The sequence below is a fragment of the Ranitomeya variabilis genome, chromosome 5 (genome assembly GCF_051348905.1).
Source record: "Ranitomeya variabilis isolate aRanVar5 chromosome 5, aRanVar5.hap1, whole genome shotgun sequence".
Lineage (NCBI taxonomy): Eukaryota > Metazoa > Chordata > Amphibia > Anura > Dendrobatidae > Ranitomeya > Ranitomeya variabilis.
The window spans coordinates 662,834,649-662,861,599 of NC_135236.1; the positions used below are offsets into that span (position 1 = coordinate 662,834,649).

The window sequence follows — 26,951 nt, forward strand, 5'->3', positions numbered from 1 at the left end:
GTCCCGAAGCGAGCGGCAGAATTTTAGACGGAAAAATGGGTTGTGTTTCTATTGTGGTGATTCTACTCGTTATATCAGCATGCTCTAAGCGCACTAAAAAGCTTGATAAATCTGTTTCCATTTGCACCTTACCGTCTAAGTTTATTCTATCTGTGACCCTGATTTGCTCTTTGTCATCTATTACCACGGACGCCTATGTCGACTCTGGCGCCGCTTTGAGTCTTATGGATTGGTCCTTTGCCAAACGCTGTGGGTATGATTTAGAGCCTTTGGAGACTCCTATTCCTCTGAAGGGGATTGACTCCACCCCATTGGCTAATAATAAACCACAATACTGGACACAAGTAACTATGCGTATTAATCCGGATCACCAGGAGATTATTCGCTTTCTGGTGCTGTATAATCTACATGATGATTTGGTGCTAGGATTGCCTTGGCTGCAATCTCACAACCCAGTCCTCGACTGGAGAGCTATGTCTGTGTTGAGCTGGGGATGTAAGGGGGCTCATGGGGATGTACCTGTGGTTTCCATTTCATCATCTATTCCCTCTGAAATTCCTGAGTTCCTGTCTGACTATCGTGACGTCTTTGAAGAATCCAAGCTTGGTTCGTTACCTCCGCACCGAGAGTGCGATTGTGCCATAGATTTAATCCCGGGTAGTAAATACCCAAAGGGTCGTTTGTTTAATCTGTCTGTGCCTGAACATGCTGCTATGCGAGAATATATAAAGGAGTCCTTGGAAAAGGGACATATTCGTCCATCGTCATCTCCCTTAGGAGCCGGTTTTTTCTTTGTGTCAAAAAAAGACGGCTCTTTGAGACCATGTATCGATTATCGGCTTTTGAACAAAATCACTGTTAAATATCAATACCCATTGCCGTTGCTGACTGATTTGTTTGCTCGCATAAAGGGGGCCAAGTGGTTCTCTAAGATTGACCTTCGTGGGGCGTATAATTTGGTGCGAATCAGGCAGGGGGATGAGTGGAAAACCGCATTTAATACGCCCGAGGGCCACTTTGAGTATTTAGTGATGCCTTTTGGTCTTTCAAATGCTCCGTCAGTTTTCCAGTCCTTTATGCATGATATTTTTCGCGATTATTTGGATAAATTTATGATTGTGTATCTGGATGATATTCTGATTTTTTCGGATGACTGGGACTCTCATGTCCAGCAAGTCAGGAGGTTTTCCAGGTTTTGCGGTCTAATTCTTTGTGTGTGAAGGGTTCTAAGTGTGTTTTTGGGGTACAGAGGATTTCCTTTTTGGGATATATTTTTTCTCCCTCTTCCATTGAAATGGATCCTGTCAAGGTTCAAGCTATTTGTGATTGGACGCAGCCCTCTTCTCTTAAGAGTCTTCAGAAATTTTTGGGCTTTGCTAACTTTTATCGTCGATTTATTGCTGGTTTTTCGGATATTGCTAAGCCATTGACCGATTTGACTAAGAAGGGTGCTGATGTTGCTGATTGGTCCCCTGACGCTGTGGAGGCCTTTCGGGAGCTTAAGCGCCGTTTTTCCTCTGCCCCTGTGTTGCGTCAGCCTGATGTTGCTCTACCTTTTCAGGTTGAGGTCGACGCTTCTGAGATCGGAGCTGGGGCAGTGTTGTCGCAGAAAAGTTCTGACTGCTCCGTGATGAGGCCTTGTGCCTTCTTTTCCCGTAAATTTTCGCCCGCTGAGCGGAATTATGATGTTGGGAATCGGGAGCTTTTGGCCATGAAGTGGGCTTTTGAGGAGTGGCGCCATTGGCTTGAGGGGGCCAGACATCAGGTGGTGGTATTGACTGACCACAAAAATTTGATTTATCTTGAGACCGCCAGGCGCCTGAATCCTAGACAGGCGCGCTGGTCATTATTTTTCTCTCGGTTTAATTTTGTGGTGTCATACCTACCGGGTTCTAAGAATGTTAAGGCGGATGCCCTTTCTAGGAGTTTTGAGCCTGACTCGCCTGGTAACTCTGAGCCCACAGGTATCCTTAAGGATGGAGTGGTATTGTCAGCCGTTTCTCCAGACCTGCGGCGGGCCTTGCAGGAGTTTCAGGTGGATAGACCGGATCGTTGCCCACCTGATAAACTGTTTGTTCCTGATGATTGGACCAGTAGAGTCATCTCTGAGGTTCATTCTTCTGCGTTGGCAGGTCATCCTGGCATTTTTGGTACCAGGGATTTGGTGGCAAGGTCCTTCTGGTGGCCTTCCCTGTCACGAGATGTGCGAGGCTTTGTGCAGTCTTGTGACGTTTGTGCTCGGGCCAAGCCTTGTTGTTCTCGGGCTAGTGGATTATTGTTGCCCTTGCCTATTCCTAAGAGGCCTTGGACGCACATCTCGATGGATTTTATTTCAGATCTGCCTGTTTCTCAGAAGATGTCTGTCATCTGGGTGGTGTGTGACCGTTTCTCTAAGATGGTCCATTTGGTTCCTCTGCCCAAGTTGCCTTCTTCTTCCGAGTTGGTTCCTCTGTTTTTTCAAAATGTTGTTCGTTTGCATGGTATTCCTGAGAATATCATTTCTGACAGAGGGACCCAATTCGTGTCTAGATTTTGGCGGGCATTCTGTGCTAGGATGGGCATAGATTTATCTTTTTCGTCCGCTTTCCATCCTCAGACGAATGGCCAGACCGAGGGGACTAATCAGACCCTGGAGACATATCTGAGGTGTTTTGTGTCTGCTGACCAGGATGATTGGGTTGCTTTTTTGCCATTGGCAGAGTTCGCTCTCAATAATCGGGCCAGCTCTGCCACTTTGGTGTCCCCGTTTTTCTGTAATTCGGGGTTTCATCCTCGATTTTCCTCTGGTCAGGTGGAATCTTCGGATTGTCCTGGAGTGGATGCTGTGGTGGAGAGATTGCATCAGATCTGGGGGCAGGTGGTGGACAATTTGAGGTTGTCCCAGGAGAAGACTCAGCTTTTTGCCAACCGCCACCGTCGTGTTGGTCCTCGGCTTTGTGTTGGGGATTTGGTGTGGTTGTCTTCTCGTTTTGTCCCTATGAGGGTCTCTTCTCCTAAGTTTAAGCCTCGGTTCATCGGCCCGTATAAGATATTGGAGATTCTTAACCCTGTTTCCTTCCGTTTGGACCTCCCTGCATCCTTTTCTATTCATAACGTTTTTCATCGGTCATTATTGCGCAGGTATGAGGTACCGGTTGTTCCTTCCGTTGAGCCTCCTGCTCCGGTGTTGGTTGAGGGTGAGTTGGAGTACGTTGTGGAGAAAATCTTAGACTCTCGTGTTTCCAGACGGAGACTCCAGTATCTGGTCAAGTGGAAGGGATACGGCCAGGAGGATAATTCTTGGGTGAATGCATCTGATGTTCATGCCTCTGATTTGGTTCGTGCCTTTCATAGGGCCCATCCTGATCGCCCTGGTGGTTCTGGTGAGGGTTCGGTGCCCCCTCCTTGAGGGGGGGGGTACTGTTGTGAATTTGGATTCTGGGCTCCCCCGGTGGCTACTGGTGGAATTGAACTGGTGTCTTCATCTTCTCTGTTCACCTGTTCCCATCAAGATGTGGGAGTCGCTATATAACCTTGCTGCTCTGTTAGTTGCTTGCCGGTCAACAATGTTATCAGAAGCCTCTCTGTGCTTGTTCCTGCTCCTAGACAACTACTAGATAAGTTGGACTTTTGTCCATGTTTGTTTTTGCATTTTTGTTCCAGTTCACAGCTGTAGTTTCGTTACTGTGTCTGGAAAGCTCTTGTGAACAGGAATTGCCACTCTGGTGTTATGAGTTAATGCCAGAGTTTTAAAGTAATTTCTGGATGGTGTTTTGATAGGGTTTTCAGCTGACCATGAAAGTGTCCTTTCTGTCTTCTGCTATGTAGTAAGTGGACCTCAAATTTGCTAAACCTATTTTCATACTACGTTTGTTATTTCATCTTAATTCACCGCCAATACATGTGGGGGGCCTCTGTCTCCTTTCGGGGTATTTCTCTAGAGGTGAGCTAGGACTAATATTTTCCTCTGCTAGCATTATTTAGTCCTCCGGCTGGTGCTGGGCATCTAGAATCAACGTAGGCATGCTACCCGGCCACTGCTAGTTGTGCGTTAGGTTTAGTTCATGGTCAGCTCAGTTCCCATCTTCCAAGAGCTAGTTCCTATATATGCTGATGCTATGTTCTCTTGCCATTGAGAACATGACAACTGTGCCTGGTCCTGCTGTACAGCTGCTATCCTGTAGATGTGACTGTGCCTGGTCCTGCTGTACAGCTGCTATCCTGTAGATGTGACTGTGCCTGGTCCTGCTGTACAGCTGCTATCCTGTAGATGTGACTGTGCCTGGTCCTGCTGTACAGCTGCATTCCTGTAGATGTGACTGTGCCTGGTCCTGCTGTACAGCTGCTGTCCTGTAGATGTGACTGTGCTTGGTCCTGCTGTACAGCTGATTAACTGTAGATGTGACTGTGCCTGGTCCTGCTGTACAGTTGCTTTCCTGTAGATGTGACTGTGCTTGGTCCTGCTGTACAGCTGATTAACTGTAGATGTGACTGTGCCTGGTCCTGCTGTACAGCTGCTGTCCTGTAGATGTGACTGTGCCCGGTCCTGCTGTACAGCTGCTGTCCTGTAGATGTGACTGTGCCCGGTCCTGCTGTACAGCTGCTGTCCTGTAGATGTGACTGTGCCTGGTCCTGCTGTACAGCTGCTATCCTGTGGATGTGACTGTGCCTGGTCCTGCTGTACAGCTGCTGTCCTGTAGATGTGACTGTGCCCGGTCCTGCTGTACAGCTGCTGTCCTGTAGATGTGACTGTGCCCGGTCCTGCTGTACAGCTGCTGTCCTGTAGATGTGACTGTGCCTGGTCCTGCTGTACAGCTGCTATCCTGTGGATGTGACTGTGCCTGGTCCTGCTGTACAGCTGCTGTCCTGTAGATGTGACTGTGCCTGGTCCTGCTGTACAGCTGCTTCCCAGCCGCTGAACCCCTAATCTGCTACAGTCATTAGTTATCATGGCATCTAAGGTGTTTTATAGCCACAATTTGTAATCTTTAATTCCAGAAACTTACTGTTGGCATCATTATTTCCTCTATTTTATGTACAACTAGGGCACATTTTAGAAATTTGTCAAATGGTAAGGACCCATTAACCACCTATTTTTTCTATTCGCATCGATCTAGTGTCGCCACTCTGGCTACATTTGGTGAAAGGAAAGCTGCCATACTATTTCTCAAGCCCGATAAGTCCCAATTTGGATTTGAGGGGGAATATTATGATCTATGTACAGATCCTCAGGGTCATAGCATAGTAGATCCTTTGGGGCTGGTGGATAGAATACCAATTGGGCATTGACAATTATGTGAAATATAAGGAACCACATTGGGAACAAAGTTAGCCCATAGTAACCGATTAGATAAGCTTCAATCATTGTATGTTGCTCACCTGTTCCAGCTCCAACTCTGCTGTTCCACAATGTTCCGGGCGTCATCCGGCATTTCCAAATCTGCTGTTCTATGGTACTCCAGGTGCAATCTGGCATACCCAGCTCTGCTATTCCACACTGTTCCAGGTACCATCGAGCATTTCCAGCTCTACTGTTCCACGTAATTCCAGATGCTGTCCAGTATTTCCATCTCGGCTGTCCCACATTGCTCCAGGTGTCATCCAACATTCCCAGCTCTTCTGTTCCATGGTACTCCAGATGCAATCTGGCATATCCAGCTCTGCTATTCCACATTGCTCCCAGTGCCATCTGACATTTTCAGCTCTGTTGAAAAAAAATGCTGCTTCTGGTACTGTCCATAATTTCCAGTTGTGTTGTGACACATCGCTCCAGGTACCATCCAGTATTTTCAGCTCTGCTGTTCCACATTGCTCCAGGTATCGTCCATCATTTCTAGCTTTGTTGTTCCATGCCGCTCCAAGTACTATCCAGCATTTCCAGCTCTGCTGATCCACGTAGCTCCAGGTGCCGTCCAACATTTCCAGGTCTACTATTCCATGTTGCTCCTGGTGCCACCCAGCATATCCAGCTCTGCTACTCAACACCACTAGAGGTGATGTTCAGCATTTTCAGCTCTCCTGTTCTATGCTACTCCTGGTGGTGTCCAGCAAATCCAGCTCTGCTGTTCTATGCTACTCCTGGTGGTGTCCAGCAAATCCAGCTCTGCTGTTCCACAGTGCTCTAGCATTTCCAGTGCTGCTGTACCTTGCAGCACCAACGCTTCCAACCAATAGTTGGCAATACAGTCGTTTGCCAAAATATGGGCCGTAGCTATGGTAGGTGCATTGGTCGCAGTCGCATCTGAGCCCTAGTACCTGAGAAGACCCCAAAGCCTTTCTACCACATACATATTGCATATGGTAGGTGGGGTCCCTCATATTTTTCACTGAGGCCCAGAAGCTTCAACCTAACCCTCCGACTCCTAAAATGGCAAACTTTGAAGCGAGAATGTGGAATATATTATTTGGTTAATGTCATATTCTAAAAATGTATTTATTTTTTCTCCATTCTTGGAAATAAATAAAAGAAATATAAAAAAAAAATAAAAATAAAACGTTTGACCTTTTTTGTATAATAAATAATATAAATAATACAGTGCTAACTCTCTGGTTTGCTGTGATTTCACGCAGCCCCATCCCTCTCCTCTCTATCCTCGCTGACAGGTGAGCATCCGTTCTGCTTTATTCCGTATTTATCGCCGCAGCGCTCACTGATATTTATGGAACATAATAAATACTTTCTCCGAGCCTCCATAACAATAATTCCTTAGTGTCAGGTGATGATTTTACATTTCACCATTCAGACAGCCGAACAAATGATGGCAGAAGAGCAAGATAGAAACTTTCATTTCTGTCTCCTTATTACATTGCTGAGATCGAGCGTCCGCGGTCTATAATCATTATACTGCACAGTTCTCCTGATTAGTAATCACTGATTGCATGGGAAAGATAAAAAATGTAGAATATTCCACATCATATTCATCCAGTCAGAGTAATATAGCAATAACTGATAAGTCCGTAAATAGCATTATCTATCTATGTATTATCTATTATCTATCTATTATCTATCATCTATCTATTATCTATTATCTATCTATTATCTATCTATCTATCATCTATTATCTATCTATCGATCATCTATCTATTATCTATATATCTATCTATCATCTATATATTATTTAACTAATCTATCTATTATCTATCTATTATCTATCTATCTATCTATTATCTATCTATTTATCATCTATTATCTATCGTCTATTATCTACTATCTATTATCTATTTCTATCTATCTATTATCTTTCTATTATCTATCTATTATCTATCTATTATCTATTCCATCTATTATCTACTATCTATCTATCTATCTATCTATCCATCTATCTATCTATTATCTATCTATTATCTTTCTATTATCTATCTATTATCTTTCTATCATCCTCACGAAGTCACTTTTACACTGTTGGGTTCATAAATATATACCATAATCATCATGAAACAATAGTAGAAAAAGTAGAAGAGTTTCCCCATAAAGATTCATACTGTACTAGGTCTACCAGCAGTCCTATGTAAAACCGGCACATCAGTACGGGCAATCAGTCGGATCATTAAGAATCACCTTCTGTGATGGGTGTACTCACATTTGCACATGGGGCGGCTGGAATCGTCCCTGGTTGATGTTGTAGAAGGTGAACGCCTGGGTAGGGTTGGAGCTGTACTCGTCTAGCTCAATAATGACTCGACTTGGCGGGTGCCTTCTCGATGCCATGATGTGCGAGTGGGTGTACGCCATCGTCGCAGTGTGGTCCTGGTTTTATTTTCATACGATTGTCCCTGCTATCTTCCCACCCCGATGAGAGACAAGTCTGTCATCTTCTCCGTCTACAATACACTCCCCTCCTAGAAATACTAAAAAAAAAGGCAGAAGATGTAAGTGTTTCACACATGAACCATGTGCTAAAATCCCCGACGGGGAGGGGTGGTATATTTATGTAGGTGGGGGGGAGGTTAATTGCCACATATTTAAGTAGGGTTGCCATTTGTCATGTCTGTTATTATTCCCCCCAAAAAAATGTTAATCCTTAATTCGCAATTGAGAACAAAGGGTTAACATATTTTTTTTAAGTAATTATATCATCAATTTATTAGAATTTTTTTTAATTTTTTTTTTAAGCTGAATCCAACAACGCCGACTCTAAACAACCCATTTTTTTTCTCCCGTCCTTTGTATTAATTTTTTTTTTTTCTCCAGGAAAGATAAAACAGAAAATTAATTTTACAATCCCGCACATGACAGGTGACAAGCCTCTAAATGTTGCTAAAAAGCAGCACCTAAATGACAGAGCCTTGTGTTTTTTTAACAGAAGGTAAGTTGTTTTTTTTCTCCCACCCCGCAGGAAGATATAATTACCATGAGACACTGGAAACGAGCAGATTTCTAATTGAGGCTTTATTTTACCCAATTTTTACGTCATAAATGGTTATGAGAGCATGCGGAGGGCAGGAGAACGTGTTATCCGGACCCACAAAGGCCACATTGTTCCTAAATAATACCACCATCGCGTGCTGACATAATACTGTTATACGTGGTCTACGTAATAATGCAAAAAAATGGACCGTACAGAACACAAAAAAGCATAAAAAGACTCATAAAATCATGACCAAATAACGCCTTAAAATAAGCATATACAGTGGATATAAAAAGTCTACACACCCGTTAAGATGCCAGTTTTTGTCAAGTAACTAAAAAAAGTCACCTATAATCTGTATAAATCCATCAATTATTTTGATTCTGATTAACTCCATATAAAGTTTTGCTATTCTAGGAGGATTTTCCAGCCATTTTCAGCATTTTACAGTAGAAACCGTGGTTAGTAAACAGCCAACAACACAGCAAAGGGATGTCATTGTGGAAAGATCTCAGTAATAGGAAGGGTACAAACAAATTCCCATTAGATATACAATGGAAGACTATGAAGTCGTCTAGAAGAAGTGGCTAAAATTTGGCACAACAGTGACATTCTTAGGTGGATTATAATGACGGCAATCTGGGCTACCACCCAGGGACCGGGGGGTCCCCATCAACAGATTGCACTGAACCTTATTTTGTTTGTGCGCCACCATCTGCTGCTCATACTGTATATAGGTAGCTATATGGTGTAGGGGGCTCATACTCTATGTACAGGGCTATGTAAGGGCACACACTGTATATTGGAAGCTATGTGGGGTCTTATACTGTATGTAGGGGCTGTGTGTGGAGTCATACTCTCTGTAGAGAGCTCTGTGTGGGGACTCATACTGTATATGCACGGGGCTATGTGAGGGCTCAAACTGTATATAGGTAGCTATATGGTGTATGGGGCTCATACTCTATGCACAGGGCTATGTGAGTGACCATACTGTATATTGGAAGCTATGTGGGGTCTTATACTGTATGTAGGGGCCGTGTGGAGTCAGCCTCTCTGTAGGGAGCTCTGTGTGGGGACTCATACTGTATATGCACGGGGCTATGTGAGGGCTCAAACTGTATATAGGTAGCTATATGGTGTATGGGGCTCATACTCTATGCACAGGGCTATGTGAGTGACCATACTGTATATTGGAAGCTATGTGGGGTCTTATACTGTATGTAGGGGCCGTGTGGAGTCAGCCTCTCTGTAGGGAGCTCTGTGTGGGGACTCATACTGTATATGCACGGGGCTATGTGAGGGCTCATACTGTATACAGATAGCTATATGGTGTATGGGGCTCATACTCTATGCACAGGGCTATGTGAGTGACCATACTGTATATTGGAAGCTATGTGGGGTCTTATACTGTATGTAGGGGCTGTGTGTGGAGTCATCCTCACTGTAGGGAACTCTGTGTGGGGACTCATACTGTATATGCACGGGGCTATGTGAGGGCTCATACTGTATACAGATAGCTATATGGTGTAGGGGGCTCATACTCTATGTACAGGGCTATGTGAGGGCTCATACTGTATATAGGGAGCTATGTGAGCCTTATGCTGTATGTAGGTAGTTATGTGAGGTATAATACTATATGTAGGGGCTGCGTGTGGAGTCATACTCTCTGTAGGGAGCTCCGTGTGGTGGCTCATTCTATATATGTACAGGGTTAGGTGAGGGCACCTACTGTATATCGGTAGCTATATGGTTTAGGGGGGGTCATACTCTATGTACAGGGCTATGTGGGAACTAACACTGTATATAGGGAGCTATGTGGGCCTTATACTGTATATAGGTAGCTATGTGGGGTCTTATACTTTATGTAGGGGCGGTGTGTGGACTCGTATGTAGGGGCTGTGTATCGATTCAAACTGTATGTAGGGGGCTCTGTGTGGGCGCTCATACTGTATGTACAGGGCTATGTGGGGGCTCATACTGTATATTGGAAGGCTGTCTGAGGGCTCATATTGTATGTAGTATGTAGGAGCTATGCAAGGGCTCATACTGTATAGAGGGGGCTGTGTGGAGGCTCATATTGTATGTAGAGGGCTATGTGGGGGCCCATATTGTATGTAGAGGGTTATGTGGGGGCTCATATTGTATGTAGAGCAGGGGTGGGCAATTAATTTTCCCGAGGTGCCACATGAGAGACCATGACCATTGTGGAGGGCCGAACCAGTAGGTCAAAATTAATTCTGGTCAATATTAATGTCGATATATTATAATTATTATATTACTCATAATTGTATTAATATTAATTGTATAACTTAATATTGAGCAGAATTAAGAATGCTGATATCCCCCTACATATCGTTTGAAGCACAGCCCTGTCTGTATATCGTATGAGCCCCCCAACAGCCCCTTATATGCGGCATGGGCCCCACACTGTCTCCCCCCATATGTGGCATGAGCCCCACACAGTCTCCCTATATACACTGCATGAGCCCCACACTGCCTCCCCATATACAGAATGAGTCCCACACAGCCTCCCTATATACAGCATGAGCCCCACACAGTCTCCCTATATACAGCATGAGCCCCACACAGCCTCCCCATATAGAGCATGAGCCCCACACAGCCTCCCCATATACAGCATAAACCCCACACAGCCTCCCCATATACTGCGTGAGCCCCACACAGCCTCCTCATATAGAGCATGAGCCCCACACAGCCTCCCCATATACAGCATAAACCCCACACAGCCTCCCCATATACAGCATAAACCCCACACAGCCTCCCCATATACAGCGTGAGCCCCACACAGCCTCCCCATATACTGCGTGAGCCCCACACAGCCTCCCCATATACAGCGTGAGCCCCACACAGCCTCCCCATATACTGCATGAGCCCCACACAGCCTCCCCATATAGAGCATGAGCCCCACACAGCCTCCCCATATACTGCGTGAGCCCCACACAGCCTCCCCATATAGAGCATGAGCCCCACACAGCCTCCCCATATACTGCATGAGCCGCACACAGACTCCCCATATACAGCATGAGCCGCACACAGCCTCCCCATATACAGCATGAGCCCCACACAGCCTCCCCATATATGGCATGAGCCCCACACAGCCTCCCCATATGTGTCATGAGCCCCCACACAGCCTCCCTATATACACTGCATGTCGCCCCCATAGCCTCCCCATGCGCAGCATGTCCCCCCGATAGCCTCCCCATGTGAAGCATGTCGCCTCCATATGCAGCACCATGTGCCGCACCATGTCGCCCCATGTGTGTGGAGCGCCCCCACTGCCGCAGGGCCTAGGGGCACCCGGAGCCGGGCCTCTGAGTCTCAGTCCTGGGGTTGTCACGGTGGCTAGACCCGGTCCGTGGCCCTGTCTGTCAGTGGGGGACGTCCGGTGCAATAAGTCGTGTTGTAACGGTGCAGTTGTGGGGTGCAGGTCGCGGTAAATAACGAGGACACCAGGTTGCAGTCTCTTTACCTCTTTACTGGAGATCTCTGAGTCCTCAGTCCAGAATACGGTTCACCAAGCTGCGCAAGTCCGGCCGGTCCAATGGCACCTCCAGAGTTCACTTCACAGGTGGAAATCGGTGCCTTCCTTCTTAGCGCTATGTGTTGTAGTCCTTCCCTGCTGTGCTTACAGAAAGTACCCCACAACTGTTGTGTCTGTTTCTTAAGTTCCCTCACAACTCGATTAAATGATGTTCTTCTAATCTTCCGTCCCTTCCTGATGTTACAGTTAGAACGGCACCCGTTTGTCGGGTAGGCCTGGAGTTCTTCCGGGACCCTAGAGACGCCCCTCTCCCGCAATTGCCTCCCAAGACTTCATAGGTGATATGTGTTAGACAGCCCGCCTTAAACTGACTGTCCTGCCGCTGTTTAGAGTATTGCTTGAAGCTGAATGTTATAATACTCCCTCGGGCGTTCCGGCCACCGGTAGTGCGCCTCAGCAGGGTGTTGCTCCGGTCTTACAGCATGACCCCTACTGGAATTCTCCTATTGCTTGATCTCGTTTCTCACTCAGCACAATCTATCTCGCTTCTAGTCCTTTCTTGGGTCCCGCCGCTTCCCGGAGCTGGCGCGGACCCGTTACGTTCTTTCCAATGCCAAGCCTCTGCCAGGATCCCACCCCTGGCAGAGACCCTACTGTCTCTTCCTCCACAACACCCTCTGCCACAAGGTGTTGCTTCGTTCAATCCAGTCAGCTTTCTCCTCTAACTTCCTGCCTGACCCCCAGTTTACCCACTATGGTGGGGGAGTGGCCTAATGAATAGCACCCTTAGCTCCCCCCCGGAGGCCCAGCTGTGAAATGTATTGGTGTCTGTGATACCTGATCAGATGAACTCCTTCAGTGCCATCGGACGCACCATGGCTCCCCATAGTGGCGGAGCCACAGTACTGCAATGACCAGGACTCTGGGGCGCTGCATGTGCAGCACCATGTCACACCCCCATAGCCTTCCTATGCCCACCCGAACAGCCCATATACATGAGGGAAAAAAAACACCATATACTCACCTCGGTCACAATCCCTGGCGCTCTGCTTCTCTCCCTTCCTCCGCTCATATACTGATTGGTGGAGGAAGTGGCTGGAGGCCCCTCCTCCACCAAAGGAGTCAGCGGCGGGCGCAGCTCAGAGCCGCACATGGAGACAGCGAACAGGCGGGCACCGTGTGGCCCATGGACCTCTGATTTCCAGCCCCATGGCTGTCTCGGTCCACGGGCCAGACTGAGACAGCCAAAGGGCCGGATGTGGGGGCTCATATTGTATGTAGAGGGCTATGTGGGGGCTCATATTGTATGTAGAGGGCTATGTGGGGGCTCATATTGTATGAAGAAGGTTTTGTGGGGGAATATTGCATGGGCCTGTGAGCTGTTATCCTCATTGCAGTATGGCCTATGATCTTTTTTTTCTTGTTTTGATTGAAGGAATTCCCTGATAAAACCCTGAATGACCAAAAGAGTGGGAAACACGTTGGAAGAATATGCCAATAAGCTAAGCATAAATATACAAGTGTTCAGGCCAAATAGCGTCTCTCTCTCACTATACATATACAGCTCTGGCAAATATTAAGAGACCATCACATCAAATCCCTGTCATGGCCGCCCAATCTCCAGACCTGAACCCCATTGAAAACCTCTGGAATGTAATCAAGAGGAAGATGGATAGTCACAAGCCATCAAACAAAGAAGAACTGCTTACATGTTTGTACCAAAAGCCGTGTGAAAGACTGGTGGAAAGCATGCCAAGACGCATGAAAGCTGTGATTAAAAAGGTTATTCCACAAAATATTGATTTCCGAACTCTTCCTATGTTAAACTTTAGTATTGTTGTTTCTAAATGATTATGAACTTATTTTCTTTGCATTATTTGAGGTTTGAAAGCACTGGGTTTTTAAAAAAAAAAATGTGACCATTTTTCTTTGTCAGAAAAAAAATACAAAACTTATTGCTTGGAACTTCGGTGACATGTGGTCAGAAGTTTATAGAATAAATGAACAATTTACATTTTACTAAAAAATATACCTATAAAGAGAAAAATCAGACAAACTGAACATTTTGCAGTGGTCTCTTAATTTTTGCCAGAGCTGTATGTATAGTACGTGACTATGAGGTACAGTATATTGATGTTTTATGGTGTTAGTTGCTCTGCTACGTAATGGCCATTTATGACCTGAAGAGTTATTCTTCGTTGTACAAGAACATCATATATTTTTCTTCTTGGACTTTGTTAGGGTTTTTTCTGGTGAGATTGTTGATAAATATTGATTATATATATATATGTATATCTCCATCCGTCAGCCCACTATATTGTATATATTATATATGTTCATTACATGTTATCTGATCACCTAGAGTAGTGGTAGGACTATATATATAAGGGTAGACGACGAGGAGTGGGGCGCCATACAGTTACAGCTTAGGACGCCAACCTCCGCGATCAGGAAGGGAAGTGTGAAGGGCAAAACTAGTCCCGATCTCCCCTCATTTCTGCTCTCTCTGTCATTTTCCATGTACAGATGTGAATCTGTTTGTTACTCGCATGACCTATCACATGGTCTATCAAAGGGGATCATGTGACATGTCACGTGACACATCTGGTACCTGGGGGGGGGGGCAAACACCTACTAAACTGCCCGAGGCCCTGGCTACTCTTAATCCACCCGTGGTGACATTATCTAGAACTGAATGTCCTTCAAATATTTTCTAAAAGACATAAAAAAATTGGCCTGGGAGGCTGTCAAGAGGCCTACAGTAACATTAAAGGAGCTGCAGGAATTTCAGGCAAGTTTTGGTGTACTACATGAGAAAACAACCTCCCATATTCTTCATATGTGTGGGCTGTGGGATAGGATGGCAAGACGGAAGCCTTTTGTCACAAAGAAAAACATCCAAGCTTGGATATGTTTTACCAAAGCCTACATCAAGTCTGCCAAAAGCATGAGGGAGAACGTGTTTTGGTCCGATGAGACAAAGGTTGAACTATTTGGCCATAATTTCAAAAGGTATGTTTGACTCAAAGTCAACACTGTGCATTACCAAAAGAACACCATACCCACAGTAAAGCATGGTGGAGGCAGCATTGTGCTTTATCGGCAACTGGAATTGGGGTCTTTTTCAAGATGGAAGGAATTATGAACTGTTCCAAATATCAGTCAATTTTGCAATAAAACCTTCAGGCCTCTGCTAAAAAATCTTAAGTTGAAGGGGAATTTCACCTTCCCACACAACTGTGACCTCCAATCAGAAAACTAATGGCTTCACCAGAAGAAGATCAAGGTTTTGGAATAGTCCAGACCTGAATTTATGTCAAAATCTGTGGGTGACCTAAAGATGGTACTATACACAACAGATGCCCTCGGAATTCGAGAGATGTGCAGCTACTGCAAGGAAGAGGGGGCAAAGATTGACTATTTGAGATGTGCCATGAGGATAGAGTCCTACCCAAAAAGACCCAAGTGCCATCACACAGCTGTGAGTGGTCTGTGACTGCAGAGGACTGGGTGGTAGAGGCCACTAAATGGTGGGGATTTTGTAGAGAACTATCCAGTGGCATAATGTGGGGGTGGAGAGGAGAAGATCAGGAGTGTTCTTCAACACTTCTTCTTCAAGCCCAAAGTGAGGACCCCTCCATCAAAAAATAAGACCCTTTCTCCTTCAAGATCTGGCCATCCTTCCTTCCCGTTTTAGGATTTTCTAAAGTATCAACACTCCTTATAAGACTGTAGGATGGTTCATACTTAGATCTAATAGGAAGAATGAAGGAAGAGAAAAAAAAATGAGGATTTTTTGCCGATGTGACAGTTTCGGCAGACTCCTGCTCCTGACCAGTGCGGCTCCGCTCCTGATTATGCGGTAGCTGGCGTTCTGTTGTGCACCGTGATCGGAGGAGCTGACAGCCCCCAGACCTCATTAACTGCAGCATATGTTTCTGTTAGTGAGATTTTAATAGCGGGATGTCACCGCATGATATTTATGGCTGGGAATTCTTACTTCTGTTGTAGGGACACGCTGAGCCGCTCAGACGGTAATCACACTCACTTTTCAATTTCAGATCATCCGCAATACCTGACAACCTCAGCCGAGCGCCCGCCGACCCGCCCGTCAACAAGAAACCTCCTCCCCTCTTTCCGCCTCGTGTCACTTTGACAAAACCTAAATTAATCTCAATTAATCAAAAATTATCGTAAAAAAAAAAATTGGTGTAACCCGTAATTCTTGACAGTTACACTTCTGACATCTGTTTCCAAAGTGGATTGCGATCAATGTATTGTAATTCTTAAAGGAACTTTCCATTTTTGTCAGAAGTTCCACACAAAAAAACAAAGAGTTTTTCACAGATCACTTCTGCTAATTGACCATCAACTGTTGAATAAACAAGCAACAAGTGTTTCATTTACCTGCAGCTCCCCCGCAGGAGAAATACGGAATTACACTCTCAATTAAATTGTCCTGTTCTCTGTGGGGGCACAGTGGCTTCGTTTTTTTATTTTGGGTGGACACAGTGGTTTATTAGTTATTTGGCAAGGGGGGCTCTGTTCTATTTGTCATTCAAGAAGGGGGGTACAGTAGCTTATTATTCATCCAGGGGCATGATGGCTTGGTTTTGTTATTTTTTAATTCAAGGGGATGTAGTAGCTTATTTTTTTTTATTTAAGGGGGGCACCATGACTGAATTTTTAATTAAAGGGGGAAATAGTAACCTGGTACTAATTCGGGGGGTGGAGGGAGAGGACACAGGGCCAGCTTGGACTGTAGGGGGATGAGGAGTCATACCCTTACCATTGTTCAGGCTATGCTGGGAGTTGTAGTTTCACATGGTTGAAACATACAGTATATGGCAGAACACTCACTTCGGCTTCGGGTTGAAATTGCTCAAGTAAATAGGAATGAATTGCAATACCACACACAACCTGTAGACAGGTGTGGCGCTGTACTGGGGGAAAAAAGTTATTATTTTTAGATATGTTTTCTAACCTGTAAAATATGTGGCGATGTTTTTTTGAAAGAAAGCAGCTGTAATATTCTAATCTTGGACAATTCCTTTAAATGAAATGCACGATGATGTGAGTGTGGGGGGTATCCTGGTAGTCAGTGCAGCCTGGAGGAGCACAGCACGGGCACAGCAAGGGCACACGGCTATCAGTGATGGGTAATAAGAGTCATCATCGCTCCCCGGTGTAAGGACCTCGACATTCAGCTCCGAAATCTCAGTTCTGTGACAACTCTCAGGTTCTAAATAACTCCATGATAACTAGATGGCGGTAAAATCTGCAGAGCGTCTCATGCCGCAACACAAAGACTGTAATGAAATGGAGAGGAGTCCGCCGCCTCTTATTCCATAATTACTGATCATTCTTCTGCCCACGGAGCCGTCACTCAGCTTTTCCTGGACCCGTGTGTATATAAAAATATATATATATATATATATATATATATATATATATATATATATATATATATATACACACACACACACATTATATATATAACACACACACACATCAGATATACAGTATGTCTCATTAATGTACACTCTGCACCCCATCTTGACTGAAAAAAACCAGAAATGTAGCAATTTTTGCAAATTTAACAAAAATTAAAAAATGAAATATCACATGGTCATAAGTCTTCAGACCCTTTGCTCAGACACTCATATTTAAGTCACATGCTGTCCATTTCCTTGTGATCCTCCTTGAGATGGTTCTCCTTCATTGGAGTCCAGCTGTGTGTAATTAAATTGATAGGACTTGATTTGGAAAGGCGCACACCTGTCTATATAAGACCTCACAGCTCACAGTGCATGTCAGACCAAATGAGAATCAAGAGGTCAAAGGAACTGGCAAAGGAGCTCAGAGACAGAATTGTGGCAAGGCACAGATCTGGCCAAGGTTACAACAGAATTTCTGCAGTACTCAAGGTTCCTAAGAGCACAGTGGCCTCCATAATCCTTAAATGGAAGAAGTTTGGGACCACCAGAAGTCTTCCTAGACCTGGCCGTCCAGCCAAACTGAGCAATCATGGGAGAAGAGCCTTGGTGAGAGAGGTAAAGGAGAACCCCAAGATCACTGTGGCTGAGCTCCAGAGATGCAGTAGGAAGATGGGAGAAAGTTCCACAAAGTCAACTATCACTGCAGTCCTCCACCAGTCAGGCCTTTATGGCAGAGTGGCCCGACGGAAGCCTCTCCTCAGTGCAAGATATATGAAAGCCGCATAGAGTTTGCTAAAAAACACACGAAGGACTCCCAGACTATGAGAAATAAGATTCTCTGGTCTGATGAGACGAAGATAGACCTTTTTGGTGATAATTCAAAGCGGTATGTGTGGAGAAAACCAGGCACTGCTCATCACCTGCCCAATACCATCCCAACAGTGAAACATGGTGGAGGCAGCATCATGCTATGGGGGTGTTTTTCAGCTGCAGGGACAGGACGACTGGTTGTCATTGAAGGAAACATGAATGCGGCCAAGTACAGAGATATCCTGGATGAAAACCTCTTCCAGAGTGCTCTGGACCTCAGACTTGGCCGAAGATTCACCTTCCAACAAGACACACACATTATATATACACATTCATAGTTCTACTATCCGTTACAGAGCTCATAGGGGAGTTACCTCCACTTTCCACACACCCTGAATGGTCTATATAACGTTAGTTTTATCTGCCATTCATGCCATTGAAGCTAAGAGACCGCACCTATGAGCTCTATATTGGACATTATTAGTAGCTGTCACCCAGCTTTCCCCAGGTCCTGAATGTCACATAAACCAGCATTAGTTTTGATAAAGTAATACTACATGTAACATTATATATTAAAGTGCCACCATTCGGGGGTTTGTGGAAAGATGGGTAACAGCCATTAATGACAATCATTATGGTGCTGATAGAAGCTCTCCCTAGACCCCGAGTCAGGAAAAGTTTATAAAAATCCAGATTTAGATGTCATTCAGGGTCTGCAGAAAGCTGGGTGGCCACACCACTAGGTATAATAATAAGTAGCATTTGAAGCTGTTCTCCAGCTTTCCCCACATTCTGAAAGACAAATCTGCATTGATGACAATATATACCATTCAGGGTATGAGGAAAGCTGTGTGACACCACTTTTGAGAATTGCATTATCTATCATTACCGACTCTTCTCAAGCCTCACCTGGATTCAGAGGGACATAAAGCTGCATTTTTATCCATCATAATGGTGTAAAGTAATATGTCATTCAGGGTCTGTGGAAAGCTGGGTGACAGTTCCTTAAAGTATTACAATGATTACCATATAGGGCTAGTCTCCAGTTTTCCACAAATTCTGAATGTCTTATATATGAATTTTTATATTTAAATCTACATAATTGAATAAAATAAAATCAGGATTTGTGGCGAGCTGGGTGAAAAAGCCATCATAATGGCACCCATTAGTGCCAATCACACCACTTTCCCCTAAACCTGAATGGCATGTAATATTATACTGTTATGTAGAGTGACAACTCATATAAAAGCAGGTAGCCATGCCAGTCAGGGTCCATGGAAAGCTGGGTGACGGCCTCACCATATAGGGCTGTTCTTCAGCTTTACATAAATTCTGAACTACAGAAATCTGGATGTTATCATTTATAAATCTAAAATGCTACAGTATAAAGTAACTAGCCTATCTGGGTCTGTGGAAAGCTGGGTGACTGACCCTAAAATATAAATTACTGATGACAGCCTCTAAAATAAAGTTGTTGCAGACAACCCCTATATGATGATGATTACTGACTGTCACCCATCTTTTCACGGAAGGACAAAATCTTAATATCATTCAGGGTCTGCAGAAACCTGGGTGACGACCTCTAGAAGTGATGACAACCCCATAATTAGCGCTGTCAACCCCTAAATGATAATGGCTGTCTGTCACCCATCTTTTCCCAGAAGGACAAATGATAAAAGTCAATCCTACATGATAGTGGATGCCACTCAGGGTCTTTGGAAAGCTGGATGACAGCCCATAATGGCCACAAATCCTATTTCCAGGTCATTTTTATAAATCAGGGTGATGTGTCTTTAAGAATTATTAGTGTCCCGGTCGCTGGCGGCTTCTCTCCCAATGTAAAGACAATAACCCCAGACACAAACTAGGGAAGTTACCGGAGGGCGCCGCACTTTTCTTTTTTGCCCACGGTCACATAATCTGTCATTTTGCAGCGGTTTTACACTTTGTGGTGTCAGATCCGATGATGCTGGAATGCACCGCTGCTCGCATACAATGGGGTGAAATCATTCTTAGATCTCCGCAACCCCCCAAACCCACCCGAAACAGACCCCCGGACACAATGGGACAAGTGACGCCTTCCCCGGGGCACTGACCTCCGCACAATGCCGGATCACAGACGCTTTTGTCCGGTCTCCGCTCCTCGCTGACAGACGCCAAAGCTCCGCTAATCTCATGTGCGGCGCGCTGGAGAGGACGCGGCTGCTGGATGTCTGCGCGCGGCGGGGGGTGTGGAGGCTGCGATGATTGACACCGGTCCCTGCGCCCCCCCTAGAACTGTACACAGCGGCCCCTCCACACGCCGCCCGCTTATAGCGCTCCCCGAAGTACGGATAGGAGGGATGGGGAATAGAAGACACGGAGGGGCCGGGCGTTAGCAGGTGCAACAGATGCAGCAGAGACGTGTTTGTCACTGAGCGAAATAACACAATGATGAGTACCAAGTGACCGACTCAGCTCTGCTGTACTGTGCTTGTAACGTCAACATTTACCAAGATAGCTTATTACACTTGGGGCTATTTAGTTTGGAAAAACGAAGACTAAGGGGTGATCTTATGTTAATGTATAAATATATGAGGGGACAGTACAAAGACCTTTCTGATGATCTTTTTAATCATAGACCGGTGACAGGGACAAGGGGGCATCCTCTACGTCTGGAGGAAAGAAGGTTTAAGCATAATAACAGACGCGGATTCTTTACTGTAAGAGCAGTGAGACTATGGAACTCTCTGCCGTATGATGTTGTAATGAGTGACTCATTAATTAAATTTAAGAGGGGACTGGATGCCTTTCTGGAAAAGTATACTGTTACAGGGTATATATATTAGATTCCTTGATAGGGCGTTGATCCAGGGAACTAGTCTGATTGCCGTATGTGGAGTCGGGAAGGAATTTTTTTCCCCAATGTGGAGCTTACTCTTACCACATGTTTTTTTTTTGCCTTCCTCTGGATCAACATGTTAGGGCATGTTAGGTTAGGCTATGGGTTGAACTAGATGGACTTACAGTCTTCCTTCAACCTCAATAACTATGTAACTATGTAACCGCTCCGTGATCAACTCAGCTCTGCTGTACTGTACTTGAAACATCAACCGCTCAGTGACCAACTCAGCTCTGCTGTACCGTGCTTGAATCATCAACCGCTCCGTGACCAACTCAGCACTGCAGTACCGTGCTTGAAACATCAACCGCTCCGTGATCAACTCAGCTCTGCTGTACCGTGCTTGAAACATCAACCGCTCCGTGATCAACTCAGCTCTGCTGTACCGTGCTTGAAACATCAACCGCTCCGTGACCAACTCAGCACTGCAGTACCGTGCTTGAAACATCAACCGCTCCGTGATCAACTCAGCTCTGCTGTACCATGCTTGAAACATCAACCGCTCAGTGACCAACTCAGCTCTGCTGTACCGTGCTTGAATCATCAACCGCTCCGTGACCAACTCAGCTCTGCAGTACCGTGCTTGAAACATCAACCGCTCCGCAACCAACTTAGCTCTGCTATACTTTGTGTGAAATATCAACCGCTCCGTGACCAACTCAGCTCTGCTGTACCGTGCTTGAAATGTCAACCGCTCCGTGACCAACTCAGCTCTGCTGTACCATGCTTGAATCAACCGCTCCGTGACCAACTCACCTCTACTGTACTGTGCTTGAAACATCCATCGCTCCATGACCAACTCAGCTCTGCTGTACTGTGCTTGAAACATCCATCGCTCCGTGACCAACTCAGCTCTCCTGTATCGTGCTTGAAACGTCCATTGCTCCGTGACCAACTCAGCTCTGCTGTACCGTGCTTGAAACTTCATAGCTCTCTGACCAACTCAGCTCTGCTATACTGTGCTTGAAACGTCATGGCTTCACAACCAATTCCGCTCTGCTATACTGTGCTCAAAACATCTTGCTTCTTGAACAACTCAGTTCTGCTATACCGTGCTCAAAATGCCATCGCTCTGTGATCAACTCAGCTCTGTTATATTGTGCTTGACACGTCATCATTCTGTGACCAACTCAGCTCTGCTGTAACGTGCTTGAAACATCCATTGCTTCGTGCCCAAATCAGCTCTGTCATACCATAGTTGAAACATTATAGCTGCACGACCAACACAGCTCTGCTACACCGTGCTTGAAACGTCATCATTTGATGACCAGCTCAGCTCTACTATACCATGCTTGACACTTCATGGCTAACTCAGTTTTGTGATTCTATGCTTGAAACATCTTTGTGACCGACTTAGCTCTGCTATACCGTGCTTGAAACATCACAGCTACACGACCAACACAACTGTGCTATAACATGCTTTAAAAGTCATTGCTTCATGACCAACTCAGCTCTGCTATACCCTGATTGAAACATCATCGCTTCACGACCAACTGAGCTCTACTATACTGTGCTTGAAACATCATCGCTCTGCTTTAAAGTGCTTGAAACGTCATCGCTTAGTGACCAACTCAGTTCTGCTATTCTGTTCTTCATACATCATGGATTCATGGCTAACTGAGCTCTGCTGTACCGTTCTTGAAACGTCATCTCTTCGTGACCGACTCACCTCTGCTATTCTGTGTTTGAAACACGATGGATTCGTGGCAAACTCAGCTCTGCTAAACACTATTCGTATGATTCAATGAAAATGTTTCATCACATATTTACTGTAAGTCGCCATGAGTTCTGCCAACTCAGCTCTGCTAGATCTACAGAAATGCTTCCATGGAGAATTAAATCCCATTACTGCATCCCTATGACCAAGTCACCCCTCCTATGTCAGTGCCTAAGCGAAACTGTTTCATCTGATCCCAGTAGATCACCGAGTTTTGATCAATGATCAACTCAACTGTGCAACATCTGCATATACCGAACGCTTCCGAGCATTGTTCTAAGTTCTGCCAAATGACACACTCGGCTCTGCTACATCTGCTTAATAAAAGTAAGTTTTGTCAAGTTTTGAAAAATGAGTTTCAATGAAAACGTTTCATCACATCTGCATTGGCTGTTCGCTATCTCGCCTTCATGCTTTACACTGCAGCTTTGCTTAATCCGAACATCTTGCGTGATAGCACAATTTTACCAGAAAGTCGCTAAATAATTAATAAATAATACAAAATTTCAATTAAGCAGTAAGTGCCCCCCATAGACTGAGATGGGGGAATACACTCTACAATGGGGACCCGGGTATAATTCAATCTTCTGTTCTCTGTTATCAGTCATTTCCGGCTAAAATTCCACCTAAAATTGACCGCAGTTGCAGTACCAGTCACAGCCTGCAGACCGGGGAGGCGCTGTTACTTTTTCCAAGTCCTATACCGATTTATATATGATAAAGGTCGAGATCTGACATGCAGAGCAAAATAACGCAAACAGCGCCTCTCTTGTACTTAGGTTGTGTCTGGTATTGCAGCTCTGAGCTTTTCAATTAAATAGCTGCAATACCAGACACAGCCTGTGTACAGGAGTGGCGCTATTTCCCAGCTCAGGCCATGAGATGAATATTGTCTGATAAAGTAGTGGAGGAAGAAGGCAGCAAAAAGGATCAAACAGTCAAAATCCAACTGCCCAGCCGGATACCCCACCAGAGGGGAGTCAGGACACCCTCAGCGGGCCACGTCCTACTGACATCTAATGTGTGTGACCAATCGGAGATAACACATCGATCACTGCTCTTTCAAGGTGATTCTGCGGTTGGTCCCCGGAAAATGTACAAGATTGCAAAAGAAACATCTAAAAAATATATATATATTTTTTTTCACAAAAAAAGGAACATTTACATTATTCTCTCTTCTTTGCTGCCCTCTTCTGTTAAAGTCTGGTAATGCACCTTCAAAATTGATCATCTTCCTTGGTACCACACACTGCAAACTTTATATAAACCATGCCAAAGTCAAGGAAGGGTGACACGTACAGCGCAGTGCGGGCAGGAATTTATATGTTACCTTAATCCACTTCCCTAACATCGCCAAAACATTTATATGTGCCCACATAGAAATATTACTCCTAGGGAATCACATTAATGTTTCTACACAGTGCAGTACTGCTTTCATGGACCCTACAGTGCTCCCTATACAGTATTATACCCCCCACATAGCCCCTCGTTCCTTCCCACTTTCCCAAACACACAGTATGATATCTCCATAGCCCCTTCTTCACACACATGTTTCCTCACAGCCCACCACACAGTAGGATGCCCCCCACAGTATAGTCGCCCACGCACAGTATGATATTCCCATAGTCCCTCCTTTCCTCCCACTCCCCACACCCACAGTATGTTGCCTCACAGCCACTCACACAGTAGGATGCCCATACCTACCAACTTTTGAAGATGGGAAAGAGGGACAAAGTTTGCGGCGCGCAAAGCGGCAAATTTTAGGCCACGCCTCTGACCACACCCATTCATAACTAGTCACACCCATATCCACATCCCAATCACACCCATTTAGCACTGCTGATCACACTGTTTCATAAAGAATAATTATAAACAAAAAAATATGGCCACAAAGTGCTCCATACTGTATATTGGCCACACATGATGCTCCATACTGTATAATGGCCACACATGATGCTCCATACTGTATAATGACCGCACATGATGCTCCATACTGTATAATGGCCACACATGATGCTCCATACTGTATAATGGCCACACATGATGCTCCATACTGTATAATGGCCACACATGATGCTCCATACTGTATAATGACTGCACATGATGCTCCATACTGTATAATGGCCACACATGATGCTCCATACTGTATAATGACTGCACATGATGCTCCATACTGTATAATGGCTACACATGATGCTCCATACTGTATATTGGCCACACATGATGCTCCATACTGTATAATGGCCACACATGATGCTCCATACTGTATAATGACTGCACATGATGCTCCATACTGTATAATGACTGCACATGATGCTCCATACTGTATAATGGCCACACATTATGCTCCATACTGTATAATGGCCACACATGATGCTCCATACTGTATAATGACTGCACATGATGCTCCATACTGTATAATGGCCACACATGATGCTCCATACTGTATAATGGCCACACATGATGCTCCATACTGTATAATGACTGCACATGATGCTCCATACTGTATGACTGCACATGATGCTCCATACTGTATAATAGCTGCACATGATGCTCCATACTGTATAATTGCCCCACATGATGCTCCATACTGTATAATGGCCACACATGATTCTCCATACTGTATAATGACCGCACATGATGCTCCATACTGTATAATGGCCACACATGATGCTCCATACTGTATAATGGCCACACATGAGGCTCCATACTGTATAATGACTGCACATGATGCTCCATACTGTATAATGACTGCACATGATGCTCCATACTGTATAATGGCCACACATGATGCTCCATACTGTATAATGGCCACACATGATGCTCCATACTGTTTAATGACTGCACATGATGCTCCATACTGTATAATGGCCCCACATGATGCTCAATACTGGATAATCACTGCACATGATGCTCCATACTGTATAATGGCCACACATGATGCTCCATACAGTATAATGGCCACACATGATGCTCCATACTGTATAATGACTGCACATGATGCTCCATACTGTATGACTGCACATGATGCTCCATACTGTATAATAGCTGCACATGATGCTCCATACTGTATAATTGCCCCACATGATGCTCCATACTGTATAATGGCCACACATGATTCTCTATACTGTATAATGACCGCACATGATGCTCCATATTGTATAATGGCCACACATGATGCTCCATACTGTATAATGGCCACACATGAGGCTCCATACTGTATAATGACTGCACATGATGCTCCATACTGTATAATGACTGCACATGATGCTCCATACTGTATAATGGCCACACATGATGCTCCATACTGTATAATGGCCACACATGATGCTCCATACTGTTTAATGACTGCACATGATGCTCCATACTGTATAATGGCCCCACATGATGCTCAATACTGGATAATCACTGCACATGATGCTCCATACTGTATAATGGCCACACATGATGCTCTATACTGTATAATGGCCACACATGATGCTCCATACTGTATAATGACCGCACATGATGCTCCATACTGTATAATGGCCACATATGATGCTCCATACTGTATAATGGCCACACATGATGCTCCATACTGTGTAATGGCTGCACTTGTTACTCCATACTGTATAATGACTGCACATTATGCTCCATTCTGTATAATGGCCACACATGATGCTCCATACTGTATAATGGCCACACATGATGCTCCATACTGTTTAATGACTGCACATGATGCTCCATACTGTATAATGGCCACACATGATGCTCTATACTGTATAATGGCCACATATTATGCTCCATACTGTATAATGACCGCACATGATGCTTCATACTGTATAATGACCACACATGATGCTTCATACTGTATACTGGCCGCACGATACTTTGTACCGTATAATGACCACACATAGCTACTCCTACACACGTGGCTGCACTCCGTAGACTTTGCACACACGGCTCCGCTCCGTACACACGCGCTCCGCTCCATGCACCTCGTACACATGCGGCTCCGCTCCGTACACCTCGTACACATTCAGCTCCACTCCATATACCTCATACACACACGGCTCCACTCCGTACACCTCGTACACATTCAGCTCCGCTCCATACACCTTGTACACATTTAGCTCCGCTCCATACACCTCATACACACACGGCTCCGCTCCGTACACCTCGTACACATTCAGCTCCGCTCCATACACCTCGTACACATTCAGCTCCGCTCTATACACCTAGTACACATTTAGCTCCGCTCCATACACCTCGTACACATTCAGCTCCGCTCCATACTCCT

At 45.0% G+C, this 26,951-nt stretch overlaps 1 protein-coding gene across 1 annotated transcript in view; it reads right to left on the minus strand.

Moving 5' to 3' along the window:
- Window positions 1–20,405, minus strand: part of MPPED1 (metallophosphoesterase domain containing 1) — a 63,725-nt gene extending 43,320 nt beyond the window's left edge. The window contains exons 1-2 of the mRNA XM_077261307.1: window positions 20,171–20,405; window positions 7,560–7,827 (exon numbers count right to left, since the gene is read on the minus strand). Coding sequence (XP_077117422.1) covers window positions 7,560–7,711 — 152 coding nt within the window. The 5' untranslated portion in view covers window positions 7,712–7,827; window positions 20,171–20,405. The remainder of the gene's footprint in view (window positions 1–7,559; window positions 7,828–20,170) is intronic.
- Between the last annotated feature and the right edge of the window lie 6,546 nt (window positions 20,406–26,951).